Source organism: Filicampus tigris, chromosome 3 (genome assembly GCF_054856515.1).
Source record: "Filicampus tigris isolate MCC_2025a chromosome 3, RoL_Ftig_1.0, whole genome shotgun sequence".
Taxonomy (NCBI): domain Eukaryota; kingdom Metazoa; phylum Chordata; class Actinopteri; order Syngnathiformes; family Syngnathidae; genus Filicampus; species Filicampus tigris.
In genome coordinates, this window is record NC_141219.1 from 21,063,961 (window position 1) to 21,080,317 (window position 16,357).

General features: G+C 40.7%; 1 protein-coding gene across 1 annotated transcript; it reads right to left on the reverse strand.

The window, feature by feature from the left end:
• Positions 1-3,644: 3,644 nt before the first annotated feature.
• Positions 3,645-16,282, reverse strand: LOC147150242 (BTB/POZ domain-containing protein 1-like). The gene is made up of 8 exons (XM_086026237.1): positions 15,745-16,282; positions 12,910-13,066; positions 10,429-10,534; positions 10,146-10,343; positions 9,128-9,257; positions 8,954-9,041; positions 6,821-6,967; positions 3,645-6,737 (listed from the first exon to the last, which is right to left on the reverse strand). The coding sequence occupies exons 1-8, from the start codon at positions 16,152-16,154 to the stop codon at positions 6,579-6,581; spliced, it is 1,395 nt and encodes a 464-aa protein (XP_085882363.1). The 5' UTR covers positions 16,155-16,282; the 3' UTR covers positions 3,645-6,578.
• Positions 16,283-16,357: the final 75 nt, after the last annotated feature.

A 16,357-nucleotide genomic window follows, 5' to 3' on the forward strand; every position in this document is an offset into this window, starting at 1 on the left:
ACAATCATCAGTCCCTCCCCGACCCACGTCTAAAGTCACACACGCAAAACACACACCCCGCACGCAGCCCCTGCAGCACTCTGCGACCTACATCTGGTGTTGGAAAGTGCAGGGGGGGGTTAAGGTTGGCCCAGGCCAGTGCAGCGGTTCATGCGGCATGTGACACGCGTGAATAGAAAAGTAGTCCCGCTCTGCTCTTTCCACTGACTTAAACACCCCGCAGCCCCCTAAAGATGATGTATAGCAGTGAATAGAAGTGCGAGCAATCATAAGGATATACGCTCATGCATACTCTCGGACTTAAGAGGATGCATTTTATTGCGTTCTTCGTTCGACTGCACTGTAAGTTAATCATGCAGACGCTCAGGTCATCCGTGTAAAGACTGCTCTCTGCTTGTTAGTCTGATTATATCTAGTGGGGACATGCAGAATACATACACTATCTAGGTCATTTTCGGAAATGGCAGTATTTTGTAGTTTTTTGTGTTCAGAAAAAAAAACGGGCAATAAACCATCATATCATTTGATTTGTCCATCTTAATCAACAGTAGGGCAGAGGTGGGCAAGACGCCCCCGTCCTTAATTCCCGTCCTGATCACTAGATGGAGCCAGTTTTAATCTCAGCCGTTTTCCTGGACCATACCGGCCTTGTTAAACATCCATCCATCCATTATCCATCCATCCATCCATTATCGGTACCGCTTCTCCTCACAAGGGTCGCGGGGCGTGCTGGAGCCTATCCCAGCTGTCTTTGGGCAGTAGGCGGGGGACACCCTGAACTGGTTGCCAGCCAATCGCAGGGCACACAGAGACAAACATCCGCACTCACAATCACACCTAGGGGCAATTTAGAGTATCCAATCAACTTACCATGCATGTTTTTGGAATGTGGGAGGAAACCGGGGCACCATCCATTATCGATATCGCTTATCCTCACGAGGGTCGCGGGGAGTGCCGGAGCCTATCCAAGCTGTCTTCAGGCAGTAGGCGGGGGACACCCTGAATTGGTTGCCAGCCAATCGCAGGGCACACAGAGACAAACAAACATCCGCATTCACTATCACACCTAGGGACAATTTAGAGTGTCCAATCAACTTATCACGCATATTTTTGGGATGTGGGAGGAAACCGGAGTACCCGGAGAAAACCCACGCAGGCACGGGGAGAACATGCAAACTCCACACAGGGAGGCCGGGGCCGGGATCGAACCCACAACCTCTGAACTGTGAGGCGGACGTGCGAACCAGTCGCCCACCGTGCCGCCCTCGCCCTTAAACTTTAACATTGAAATAATTCTACTGGGTGGTGGCCATCCAATCAACTGTTATTGATGTAAATTGAATATTATGACGCTACAAAATAAGCCTCTGTGTATGTGTTTGAAGGATATGCCAACACAAATTATTTTTGAATATTGTGAGTCTTAAGGATAGCAAAGTTGTGATGTAAGATGCCCCTGATATTCAAATTATTTATATTTTCTAAGAAAATAGACATTTTTCTTCAGAGCAATTGGCTTGATGTAATTTCTGCCGAGTCATCTCATGTAGCTCACTATTTTCTCTCTCTTTCTCTAGATGGCTAAAAAGGGTTGGGTAACAGGATTGTGTGTGCATGTCGAGAGACGCAGAGCATAATTACGACTTTAAAACATATCAGTGATGAAACAAAATGTTTAAAACAATTACAAGGAAGACATACTATATTAACAAAATCATATCATAAAAGCTCAGTTAAAATTGATCAATTACCCAGTGGAAATGACAATAAAAGGAATCTCCAGCTGTCTCTTTGCAGATAAGGTCAATTGGTGAGGAAGCTTCCCAAGTGTTTCCCCAGCTCCAGGGCCACTCCTGCTGCTAATCACACAGCCCTATATAGAGTATGTTAATTAATTAGCAGTCAAGTCCTACATCGTTAAAATACAGATTGCATAACACCCACCAGTTGGTCACACGCACAACGTGTCGCTGCATGTTGATGCTGCTGTGGGCTGGAAAGGAGTGCATCTCACACAGAACATATGTACATGACATACAGTACATTAAATGACATGGGGTCCATGCCAAATTGAGCAGAGCCGATTGCCCCTGATTAAAAATGAATATTGAAATGTAACAGTAAAAGGTTCCGCACTGAAAAAAAATAAAACACTGGATGAACGTAAACAAATTGAAGTAATCCATCACAGTCAATATTGAGGCTTTAATTAATTGAAAAAAAAGTTAATTTTATGTGACATGAACGTTTTTTTTACCCTCAACTAATTTTATTTATTAAGACAAAGCAAACTTATTATTTTTGGTTGTCCTAAATCAAAATAATCAAATTGGATTCATTGCACAATAAAAAAAAAATCCTTTCAGTTTAACTTGAAAAATGTTTTCCTATATGTAATACTTGCATGTTGGAACAAAATAAAATTTGTAAATTTGTCTTGAAAGATTTAAAACTGATAATACCAAATCTAAAAAATGATGAATACATTTGGAATAATAGGCAAGGCAGGTATTTATATAGCACATTTCACACAGGGTTTGTCAATGTGCTTTACACAATTAAAAGTACAACATTTAAAATCTTCATCCATCCATTATCCAAACCGCTTCTCCTCACAGGGGTCGCGGGCATGCTGGAGCCTACCCCAGCTGTCTACGGGCAGTAGAGAAGACATAAACGGTTTTTTTTAAATACAGTTTACTCATGTGGATTAAAACACAAAGTTTGTTTGCTATCATGGAAGACTAATCCCGTATCCCACTGAGGAGATACACATATATATATATATATATGTATATATATATATATACGTATATATGTATATATGTATATACGTATATATATATGTATATACGTATATATATATATGTATATACGTATATATATATATATATATGTATATACGTATATATATGTATATACGTATATATATGTATATACGTATATATATGTATATACGTATATATATACGTATATACATATATATATATATATACGTATATACATATATATATATACATATACGTATATACATATATATATATACATATACGTATATACATATATACATATATATACATATATATATATATATATACACATATATATATATATACACATATATATATATATATATATACACATATATATATATACACATATATATATATATATATACACATATATATATATACACATATGTATATGTATACATATATATATGTATATACATATTTATATATATATGTATATACAGATATATATATATATGTATATACATATATATATATATATATATACATATATATATATATATATATACATATATACATATATATATATATATATATATGTATATATATATATATATATATGTATATACATATATATATATGTATATGTGTGTATATATATATATATGTATATACATATATATATGTGTATATATATATATATGTATGTATATATATATATATATATATATATATATGTATATGTGTGTACATATATATATATGTAGATATATATGTGTATATATATATATATAAATACATACATACACGCACACACACTACAAACATAAAATCTTTGTCTGACAGTGATCTCATTGGGAGTCATAGTAAAAAAAAAAAGTGAACTCCCTAGTCTGTAATACAAAATGAAGCTGTTCTTTTAATTTCAAAGAAGTGCCAAGCAAACATGTATGAATTACAGCAGATACAGAAACACAGTTACATAAACACACATTGAGTTGATGGAAACACTATGTAGCATGTACAGTACATAAACTGACAACAGACTTGAGTACATTTGCATATACTATTTCCTTTTGCAGATTCATGGAAAGCCATTTGACCATTTATTCAAAATCTTTGATATCCACCACCACCTTAAAGTGTACCTCCGAAAGCCCATTTCAAGGTATTGATGGGAAAACATAGCAATATTGTAAAGTTTGATAAATATCTGCGGTCCCATCTTTTTGTCTATTCTTGTCTTCGCCAAAACAGCGCACCCGCAATTCCCCTGGTTAATTTTAATGCAAGGTGCAATATTAGGAACGAACAGAGCTGGGCATTTCGTCTACGTGACGTCGGTCCGTCCGTCCGTCACTGACAGACGCCCATTTTTCTGACGGTCGACGAATGACGGGACAATTTTTAAAATAGACGGATTAAACATCGAGTAAAAGTTTAGTCGGACTCGCCGACGCACGGCCGTTTAAAACTAGAGGCGGACTGGCCTACAAACGGGTACTATTATTTCCTCGCCCCGGGAAAAATGACAGATGACGGATGGCTACCCTCGCTGCTGACGGATGATGCACGCTCAATTTTTAGTAAAATGCCCAGCTCTGGGAACGAATGTGACATCACGTCGTTGACTGTGCCTGCCCTTGTTGCCATTGATACGACAGATTATTGTGATATATAGTCATAATTTAGTGCTGAATGATAGACTTGTACCTCGAATCCCCGATCGCTGTTCGTTGACCATTTAACAACAGAATCCTGCTCAATTCTAATGGAATACTAATTGTACTTTTGGAGGAAAACACGTCATAGACAGTCCCAAACAAATGTACATTCACATTGAACATGATGGTAAATCAAGTGCACTTCTATAGTGCTTTACCTACACCGTATGTTGTCCAAAGCACTTTGCCATGCCTCAAATTCACTCATCGAGTATGCATACGCACTAATGGCAACGCTGCATCAACTTTTAGTTTAATAGTTAGTTACTTTAACCACCAGGATCCCTGCCACACACTGTCGAACGGCAGAACCCAGGGTGTTCTTTCAACCGTCTATACATCCATTTTCCAAAGCGTTCATCCTTTTGGGCTAATTTTAAATCCATCCATCCGCACAAATTGCTATCTGGCGCTAAACTAGCCTGGGTATTTTCATGTCGCCTCCAGCGTGCAAACGGCCAAACTCCCTTCATCTGCGTCTACGACGGCGCGGGTTAAGCAATGAAGTAACAAAGACAAAGACGTTAGTAAACTGTCAAGCTGGGCTTCAATTGACTGCTTAACAGATGAATTAAATGCATAGACGCAAATTTTTTAACGTAATTTTTTAAACACAGTTCATCAGGTTGTGTGCTTTGTGTGTGCGTGTATTGCGAGTGCTGATGTACTGGTGGATATATGTCTTTGGATTTGTTGCGAGGGAGGGCGAGAGCGGGTCTTCCTTTTGTTGTTTTGGACATTTTTATTGGACAGCACTGTGAGTTGCATTTTTTTGTATGAAAAGTGCTATATAAATAAATGTGATTGATTGATTGAAATGCTACAGTGTTTTGTTCTCAAATGTAGCTGGGTGTCACACGGCACCTGCCTTCTTCCACATCCATCCATCACACAGACGCGAGAGCTGTGTGATGTGACTCGAATCTGGAAATACTCATTCAGCGGTCAATTTGCGACTCAATTTGAGTCGCCGCCAATTCGTGTCTCGCCCGGGAGCCTATGCCTGTTTTTTTTACGCTGGTTATTGAGACAGTCATACGCTTTGCATTTTGCCATGATAGCTTTTTCATAGACCAGAATCCTGCGTGAGCAGGAAAAACCAGCGGTAGCCAATATTGATCCAAACTCGCCTTTCAACAATTCTACGTCACGGCGCCAAGAAGGGGCAACTGTCTGTGCGGGTTAGCTGCCATGGTGTCTCAGACAGAAAGGTCAAGCAAGGTATTATAAACTTGCTTTAATACAAGCAGTGTAACCAAAACATGTCTGAATGAATTTTTTCTTGATTAAGCATATTTATTTTTTCGTCGGACCACAGGTACTCTTTAAAGTCTATTTACTAGTTCACACTTTATTGTCAATAATAAGACAATTTGGTGTAGTAAAATGAAAATGTTATCACTAACATTTTTTTTTTTTTTACACTAGTGTATGACATTTCTACACACTAGTAGGGCAACTCATAGTAGTGAGGCAAAACTGTTGGCACTAATTGACATCTCTGTTACTAGTACTGCTAGTGAAGCACTAGATGTTAACTAGCAGAATTTTATATCACTTGTAGTTTTGTGGGGTTTTTTTTTGCCTTAAGTATCGGAGTACCCAACACCTTAAAATAAGGCCTGTATCGGCCCAATACCGATACCTGGTATCGATACTCGCCCATCCCTACTATTGAGGACAAAGATCGAACTAGTACTTGGACCTTGAGCTGGATATCAAGGAATATCAAATAAATGCTCAAACAGCTTTCCATAACAACTGAAATTGTGTTGTTGTTGACAACTGGTGGTTGACTCTGAAGTTTGAGTCATTCATGACTAGCAGCTTTGGGGTCAACATTCGCTCGTTTGCCTCCAAACAACTCTCGAATCTTTATTGCGCCACGGCGATCGAGGACATTTTCATTGTCTCATCATTTACATATTTACATCTAATAACATTGAAGCAGAAAGTGGCTTTTTTTTTTTTTTTTTTCAAACTCTGCTGCTTGGAACAATCCTTGTGTCTGTGCATTTTGCTATAAACAAGCTGCCACTCAGCGTTCGTTTCCCGGGAAGCATAAAACAACTCAAGCAATGTGAAGTCTTCCCACGTCAATCTATGTATAATAGATAATTTCTGGTATCTGTCCATCCTCCACCGAGGTACCGTTATTGTTGCCGGGGGATTTGAAAAAGACAAATGTTGTCTTAGTCCCTGTTGCTGACTCCTGGGTGACTTTCTTCATCCCCTTCGTGCCATAGTGGGAGTCAGGTCCCTAAATAGAAAATGAGCAAACATGATGAATCCTCCTCACCAGTTGTTTGCTAGATCAAAGTTGACGTTGGAAAGGCGGCTCACCTTTAAGGTGGCGCATGCAGTATAGCTGACGTTAGGGAGGATTTCCACAGGCTCTGTGAACATCACTCTGAAGGTGTTTGATGTGCCGTCACAACTGAATCCAGTGTCGTTCTGGCCCACTGTCAGGTGTTTGTCACTCTCCATTATCTAGAAAAGGAAAAGCAAATAATAATAAAGCCAAAGGTTGAGTTTTTCAGCGAATATCGGACGATACATTATGGGAAGTGAACGGGCAATTTTGCAAATACCGAACTGTGATTATGCAGGGGTTCACTGTGTAAAATTGTGAAAGTGTTCCAACACTGCTGCCAAGGTAGTGTAACAAATTTGATGTTAAGGATCCAATTTGCTGGTTGGTTGCTGATTAGGGTTACATTTCCATGGCAAATTACCGGTAATGATGTGGTGTCACCTTAAGCCTGGTTCACACGGCAGGATTTTAAAATTGTCGGCCACCTCGCTTTCTGATTGGCTGTACGTCGCTGTCAACCGACCGTGTGCTGGTTTGTCGTTGGAGCACAGCGCAAACGGTGCGAAGTCGCGCCCAAAAAAATCCAACATGTTGAATATCTACGATTTGAGGTCGGACGTCCTTCCGAGCGGCCGAGTTCAGGCTGAGCAGACACGGCAGGAGTACTGTATCTGATAAGATTATTTTTGGAGCCATTACGAGAGTCGGCCCCGACCTATGATTGTCGGGAGGGGAGGTTCGGGGCTAAAATCGGGCCGATTATCCTGCTGTGCGAACCAGGCTTTAGTTCTGTCAATTTCATGATCTGAATCCTTAATAAAATCTTATTTATTTAAAAGTAAAGTGATGGGCTATTAACCCGTTCAGGCCGGGAGTGCAAAGCAGCGTTTCTACTACTGAAGGGAGTGCTGTTGCACCTTTCTACCCTTAAAACCAGGAGAGCATTTACGTGTGTTTCTTTTTTTTAATCCCTTTCTCGGTCTCTTAGCCAATTAAATGCATCAGAATATACACGTGACCCCCTCGGAGGATGTTGCGAAATCTTTTCGACCGTAATGGCGGATGCGCAGGCTATTGCGGGAGCTCTGAAAGAAGTAACGTTAAGTAAGTAATAAGCTCTCCAATTACTTGGGAATTATGTATCTAGCTGCTACAGAGGCTTAGAAATCAATTCTTTTGTAGGTGTTGAATTTTTGGGAGAACCCCAGCTTTTAGAGAGTGATTTTATAGTCGCCCATAGGTTTTGGGGAGATGTTGAGCCAGGAGCTTTTGGCCTTAATGGGTTAATCTCTTAATGCGGGAATCAACCCAATCATATTTTTTTCAAGAATATGTTCTGTACAAGCCCACTAGTTGAAACAAAGCATCCTGATCAATATTGCGTTTGTGGAATAAGAGTTAATCCACTCGTTTTTAGCCATCTCTGGGGCCGGCCATTTTGTCACTTCTGTTGACTGAAAATGACATCACGACTACCCAGGTAACGGCCAATCACGGCTCGTTCCCTGAGCCCTGGGTAGTTGTGATGTCATTTTTAGTTGACAGAAATGACAAAATGGCCGCCCCCTGAGATGGCTAGAAACGGGTGGATTTTGCTGCTTAACTCATATTGCACAAACGCACTATTAATCAGAATGCCGTGTTTCAACTAGTGGGGCTGCTGTCAACATATTCTTGAAAAAAATATGTTTGGGTTGATTTCCCCAGAATACATGTCTTGAATCAACTGAGGACCAATTTGGAGTGCACTACTACTTAGAGCTGGTTGGTTCAGTCTCCACTAGTTTAGGGAAAGTATTCCCTTTCAGACTGTTAAATTGTGCATTGTGTATGGACTATTCTCAAACTAAATCTGAAACACGGTGGCTACGTATGGGAATAAATATGACATTTAATTAGCGTGAACTCACTCAGCGTGAAGGCACTTGACATTTTACTTCATTGTCAGCAGGGCTCCTTTATGACTTGAAGAGTTATGTTTATCAAAGGTGAAGTGTTCCGTTACAGGTTATTTAGGGCACTATGTAACGCATACATTTCATACTAAAAATTCTAGCGCCCATAATGACGGAAAGCCTCCGGACTGCCGACACGTTGTCAATGACGACTGCATCATGTGTCAGGCCAATGACATCACACATGAAAAACACGGCAGGAGTTACCTGTATGTTGACTTGATAGTCCGTGTGTCCATGGATGGAACCATACAGACCAAAACCCACTATGGATATTCGTCTACTGACGTTGAATCTACATCGAGAGACATTCAGAAATGCAGTTGTCTGCTCACGGATTCAAGCTCGCATTTATGGGGCCCGCCCGTGTTGTCGTCTCACCTGATTCTGTCACTGGTACCGCTGTAGCCCCATCGACTCTCGACATGCTGAAATCTATTAACACTGCATTCTTCTCCACGGAGGCAGCAGCGGGGCCTGTCATTGTTGCTGGGCCGTGGTTTAGGGTTTGCTATAAAGTGGAAAAACAGATTTCACACCTCTTGATGAATACATTTCCAGAACGGGCGCTTGCTGCATACGTAAGAATATCAAACTGGTCCCTGTGTCTAAGGACATCTGGACTCACCAGGAACACGATCAACAATTTTATACTTTTGGATTTGACCCGAGATCTTCAGTCGGAATGACAAAAAGGTTTGCGTGCAAACCTGGCTACTGCACAAGTAGAGTTCAGTTGAAATGAAATTACTAGTACAATACATTTACATTGAATCTTTGTGTACAGTTTGTTTTTCAACTTTATTTTGGAACAGTCTTTATTGGACTTGTATGCAAGATATTTTAATTGAAACATTAAGTACAGTTTTTTTGGTTTGTTTCCTATGTTCAACTCATTCACAGATCCTCTTTTACGCTAACATTTGAAAACATTTGAACAAAATATAAACAAGTTCCTGTGATTGAATAGCTGGACTGTGAAAAGACAAGTCAATTCTTCAATGGTAGTGAATGAGTTACGTGCAGTGCTAATGTTCAAACTGTGCATCACGGTACAGTGGCTTAAATAATAATAAATACACTTTTTAGGAATAGAACCTCTTGCATTTTTTGACAAACACTTGGGCATACAACACTACCATAATTACAGGTTGGTCATGATGATGGTACTTTTGAGAACAAAAGAATACTTTTGGATGGTACGTGATGTGAAAAGTTTGAGAACCACTCATATCAGCGGTTAAAATATTTTGGGGAGATGTAAATTATTCATGTTTGTTTGCTATTGGTCCGTATTACTGAATTACCGGTATCTCTGTAAAGGTATTTTGCATTGTATCATATTAAGATTGTACACGTGTGCTCAAAATAGTGGCAAGTGAGGACGTACTTAGCTTACCTGTAGGAAACTTGTCCCCACTCATGAGCGGGAAGCGGATGAGCGGTAAGGCTTTTCCAAGTACCTTCTGTTTGTTCTCCGAGGTCGCCGGGAGCTGTTGTCTGCTGCACTCAGCTTCGGCCCAGTGTACCACAGCCTCAAAGAGACGGTTTTCCCTGATGTTCAACGTGTCTCTTTCAAGGACTGAACATAGCGTGTCTGCAGCACACGAAAAAAAATCATCAAGTCAGCCCAGAACAAGCAACACTTATGGAAATGTTACTTTTGTAAAAGGATCGCTTACCAAGGTCAATATCAGTGAACCCCTCTGCATTTACTGCCTCCGCGGTGCTTTTGTCTATGGTGTCTAAACAGAGGCTGGCAATCTGAGGGTCATCAAATAACCTTGCCTGTAAACACAAGAGCATCATACGTTTATTTACAATGATCTTTTCAGATAAATCAGAACTAGTGGAAACAGAAAACAAAACAAACATGATCCTGCTTTTGATAGTTTGCCATTCCGGTTTCTATTGGATTCGGGATTTCCAGCACCTTCCAGTTGGGACTAAATGCACCCATAAATATATGCATGCTCAAAATGAAAAATTCTATTTTGCAATAGCAGATGGAGTAGACTTGTTAATTAAACAATACATGACAGGCGACTTGTTTTATGTCAGGTTGTTTTAGTTTTGACGTGAAACAGTTGCAATAAAGTCAATGTGACGAAGTTCAGTTACCATTGAGGGACGACTTGAAAGTGAGAGCAAATGGCTGTCTTTCTCTATGTGCCTGCGATTGACTGGCGACCAATCCAACGTCTTCCCTACCTCTAGCCCAGTCAGGTGGGATCAATTTTGAATCCCCCCCAAAGTCAGAAAATTTGCAATCCGTCTCAAATTTTCAGCGAAAACGCCTCCATCAAAACAGGGCTGCCAAGATTAGTCGACGCTGTCGTTTAAAGACACTTCTCTCAAAACGTCCTCATCTCCTCCTGCTCCCGCTGGTCGTCGGCCCGTCTGTGACGCACATGAGCAGTAGTGGTAATCGGAGTCATCCATGATGTAAACAGAAGCACTGTGGGTAGTACATCATGTGTCATGGCTAACCGGTGTTAGCAAAGCCCAAAATACATAATGCGATGCAAACCTGCTTTTCATGGAAACATAGCGAGCACATTGTGGTTGATGCCTGATTCCATTTCTGACATGAGACAGTCGTTTCTGGATGCACGTACAGGGTATGGTATGTGTTTAATCCAAAATCCACCGCGGACGGACGCCCATTTTGTGGACGGTCGGATGATCATTTTTAAGAATAAGGATGGAGGGATGAGGACGGAAGGAGGACAGAGAAGGGAGGCCGGACTGGCAAAAAAGGTTAAAGTGCCCACCTATGATGTTTGATGTAACATTGTAACACAACGTCATGTTTGGGTACGCCAATATATTTTAGCGTTAACTGCGGATTGTGGAGGCATTAGTCAGTGAACTCGCTTTTTTAACTGAACCACAGCTGCAGTGTGTCCGCAGCCATAACACAAACAGCACACACACATGCTCGCTGTCACTCTCACACTCAAGGAACAGAGTAATGTGTTCATGAAGTCGGAAAAAGGAGCACTCAAAGTAACAGAACATGGCATGTTTACCACAACCCCTCAACGACAACACCTAACAATAAAACACACATAACCCAGTTCATGACAATATGCTGTTACAGTGATAAAAAAATATGTTACTCTTAATGTTTAAGGATTTTTTTCCCCCGTTTCACGTCTACATCATTTGGATTTGGAACATCACTTTCATACTTTAAAGCAGTGTGCATCTCTCCACAAAAGACGATTTGATAGGTTTTCAATATGTTAGGCGCGAAATGATCCAGGGACGGTTCGATTTGAAAATGGAACGATTCAGTTCGATTCAATGAGATTACGATTCGATTCGATATAGTATGGCTTAGTTCAATAGTGTATGATGCAATTACTTTTTTGTTGTTATTTTACACACATTTTAATGAATTTGACAGTACTGCAAATGTGTCAATTCCTTCTAAGATATATCTCTACAATAAAAGCCGATTCGATTTCAAAGTGGAACGATTTGTTTTGGTTCGATTTGATGCACTCGCACCTTTTAAATCAAACAACGGTTTTCGGCACAAACCGGTTTTTGTTACACCTCTAATGCTTTTAAATTATCCATAGTGCTAGTTCAGTAAAGCAAAACGTTTTGGGATGGATAAAGGTTAAACAGAAACATGTGTTTTGTTTGAGTTTTTCCTTGCCCTGCTGGGGGTTAAGATCAGGGGATGTCGTGTATATGATATGGTGCATATGTGAAGCCCTTTTGAGACTTTCCTGTGATTAAGGACTATAGAAATACATTTGACTTTGACTTGTTTCAGTTTTCTTTAGCACAGTGCCTTTTCCTAATTTGAATCATCTGATTTCATTGTCTTCTACATTAAGAACATGCTTGGGTCCCAAGAAGCGTTTACAATTATTCATTTTTGCATTTATAGTTTCATAGTACAGCATTCATAGTGCAACTATACATAGTGTACTTGCTTCCACTTTAAAATGCACTAAACATTTATGCTGCGGTCTGACCATGTACCGTACATATAGTCAATGCAGTTGGCGTGGTCGGGCACAAATGCGTGCCAGGCGGCGCGGATGATGTGTTTGCTGCCATGCCTGTCTGCATAATATTTGAAAAGACAATATACTTGAAGCTCAGTCATGTGACAAGTACATTCAGAAAGTGAAGGCATGAACCTGTGTGAGGAACATGAATGCGTTGTCTGCTTTCAGGTGCTTGCCGACAAACTCCACACAGTGAGTGGCCAGAGCGGGGACAGCGTATTTCTTGGCTATGTTCAGAGTGGACATCACAGTCCCTGGACCGATGTGAACGTCGTCCGAATACAGGAACCTGACAAAAGAAATAAAAAAGTTGGGTTATAGCTGGAACTAAACACCGACGGGCATGTAATAACATCTTAATTTGAAATAGGGCTGCAGCTATCAAATATTTTTAGCATTGATCATTCTACCAGTTATGCTGTCAATTAATCGAATAAAAATGATTTTGCACTATTCACTATCCCACATGAGCTAAGATCGAGACCTTGTGGTGGAGAAGGTAGACGTGCTGTTACGTTCGTGTCACGGATACCAGCTTGAGCTGCGCGCTTGTACGTTAGTAAAACCTTATTCTTCAGAACCTTCAAAGAGAGAGCCCAGTCTTTTAGCTCAGCGGTGAGCGTTCTCCGCTTCCAAGCCGGTGACAATTGCAGTCGACGTAATGCAATTGTAATTTCTTTTTTAACTCACTCACTGTCAAGACATTTTCGGACCCTCTTTAACCCTAACGTTTGAAAACATTTGAAAAAAATATAAATACGTTTCTGGGATTGAACGGCTGGACTGTGAAAAGACAAGTACATTTGTCAATGGCAGTAAATGAGATAAGCATGAAATGATCCCAAAATGTGGACATTCTCTGTCTTTTCTCATGGCCTGCCTATCTATATCTGAAGGATACTTGTATGTCTTTCGGGAAAAAATAAAATCAAGGACAGATTGGATTGAGAAGACAGGTGTTTTGACAGTGCAGCAATAGAGGCCATTGATTACAGTGTGGAAACACAAGCACGCAACACGAAGGTGGCCTCTATGACACCACTTACAAAGCTCTCCTTTCATCTCATCACAGGCCCATTAATACCAGTCACAGTCGGACCCACAGTGAGAACTTGAAATACCCCTCTGATAAATTTCCCATTACAGGGACTCGTGAACAACATGCGACCTCATTGTTCTCAACGTTGTAAACGGCACGACAGAGGATGAACTGAAAACTGCCAGTAAATGCTTGGTCAGCCGTGGCATTTAACTTGTTTACTTATTCATTGTTCAACAAGTTGCTTATTTCGATGAGTCACTGGAGCCTATTTCAGCTGACTTTGGGCGAGAGGTGGGGTACAACCATGGACCAGCCAATCACAGGGCATGCAGGCAAATATTCACACTTATGGATAATTTGCTAGACTGTTTTTTGTTGTCACAGTTCTTGTACTCTGTGCAATGACAACAGGCATTGCCTATCATATGTCCATTTGAACATTAGATGGCAGTATTCAAAGTTTCTTTGAGGCTTTGAGTAGTAAAAATAAAATGCCACTTCTAGCGGATTCCGATTTGTTTTTTTTTTTACTTTTACATAAGTAAATGTGTTTGATTAGTACTTTTACTTTTACCAAAAGTTGTTTCTTACACAAGTACCTGGACATCTATTTAAGTAGAGTGTGTGAGTAATTTTGCTAATACTGCAGGTGAGGCTGATATTGCTCACCTTTTTTCCCACTTGTGAGAAAACAATAATGTGAATCAGAGCCCTGATGCTAATGTTGATGGATAAAACTTGTATTTAAATTCAAGCTGGGAACAAGTGAATTGGATTGATTTTATATCCTGGTCTTCACATACACAAATTGTGGTTATGAAAACTAAAGTACTGTATATTTTTGGCAATTACGGATTTTAGTCTCATGAGTTGAGGTTTTGTTGGGATTCAGAGGTTTTCAGATTTCAAATAACAAATATACTTTACAATGTTATCATTGCTATTAATAATAATGACAGTCATTGATACTGTTAAGGATTTCTCAAATTAAAAATAAATATCAATATGCAACACTTTATTTCTATAAATCTCTGCCAATGGTTCGCATTTTCAAATGATCACTTCTACAACGTTCCTAGATAATCACAATGCCCACTCACTGATGAGCTATTTTTAGAACAGGCTTGTGTCTGGTCCTGTGGGGGTGACCTGGAATTCAGAAAGTATTCATTTACATTTGAATGATATCAGAGGATTTGGACTGGGGGTTGAATATTTTTGGGCAATTTCACAGGTCCCGTGGGAATCCGGAGTGAACTTTTACTTTAATCATGGGATTTTGGCTGAAACAAATTCACAGGAGCAGACGGGAGCGGAACAATCCAGTAGGGAAAAAAACCTGGACAGATGCTCAGCCATTTTTTTAATGTAGCTGACCTCCAAAATGGGAGAGTGTTAAGGGTGGGAACCATTCTGAATAGGAGCAGGGCAGGATGGGAGTCATTTTCACCGGGAAGGCACGAGATTTTAATTATTTACTATGGGCTGGCAGGATTTTTTTCGGCGGAGTGCGATGGGATGGGAGTGAAAATCCACTCCCGTATCCCCCCCTCATTTGGACTTTTTGAAATAATGGTTAAGAACATCTTCACCTACTTTATGTTTTTGGTGAAATAAGTTTGCGGGCAAGATCAGTAGTTTTTAAAACTGTTGTGTTTAGCTTGCCACTATGGCATTTAATTAAAAAATGTCTACTTATGCTTTCTTGTTATTGTGTTTTGCCTCAACCAGTGTTGGATAAGCAGTTATTTTTAATCCTTTAGATCAGTTCAATGCGAGAAGAAGTTGGCGAACTCAAGCAATTTGTTACCCTTCACTTTGGAATAGCTACGCCCCTGCTAATAACAAGAGGCAGTGAGGAATGGGGCACCAGGCAACGCCTCTAAAACACAACCGTGTGCACCACCTGTGTCTCGTCTACCCACCTGAGCAACGAGAGAAAAGCTGCTGGCTCGGTGTCGGGCAACTCCATCTCAGCCGAGGTGGTCGCCATCCCCCCGTTGAACATGGCATCGAACACGCCACTGCCAGCGGCCAAGACAAACTTATGGGCCGGGATCCTCTGCGCCTGTCTGCCCTTCCCCACGACAAACCTGATGTCGCTAAGCAGTTCATTGTTGAAGAGGTAAGCGAAGCGCTCCTTCAGGGAGCTCTTCGTCGCCTGCCAGTTGTACACACCGGGCTCCCGGTGAACGGCGAGCACCGGCGGGGAGGCGGACGGGCCGAGAGCGGCGGTCGGGGCATTGGAGAGTACTACCGGAGCTCCGCTCTGAGCCGAGCTGGACTCTTGGACGTCATGGTTTGACGCCGAGCCGCCGCCTCCACCGGTCGCCATAGACGCACAGATGTTCCCAAGGCAGAACCGTGTTTATTTGATTTGGTTACGTGGTAGCCATTACACTTTGATGTCCAGCCACCTGCTATCTTTTAGGCTAGCTAGCCTCTGTCGCGTCGCTCCAGGAATGACGCAAGCGGCAGCGCAGATGGACAAAAACTTTATTCATATACACGCACTTGACAAGAAACATAATAACGGAA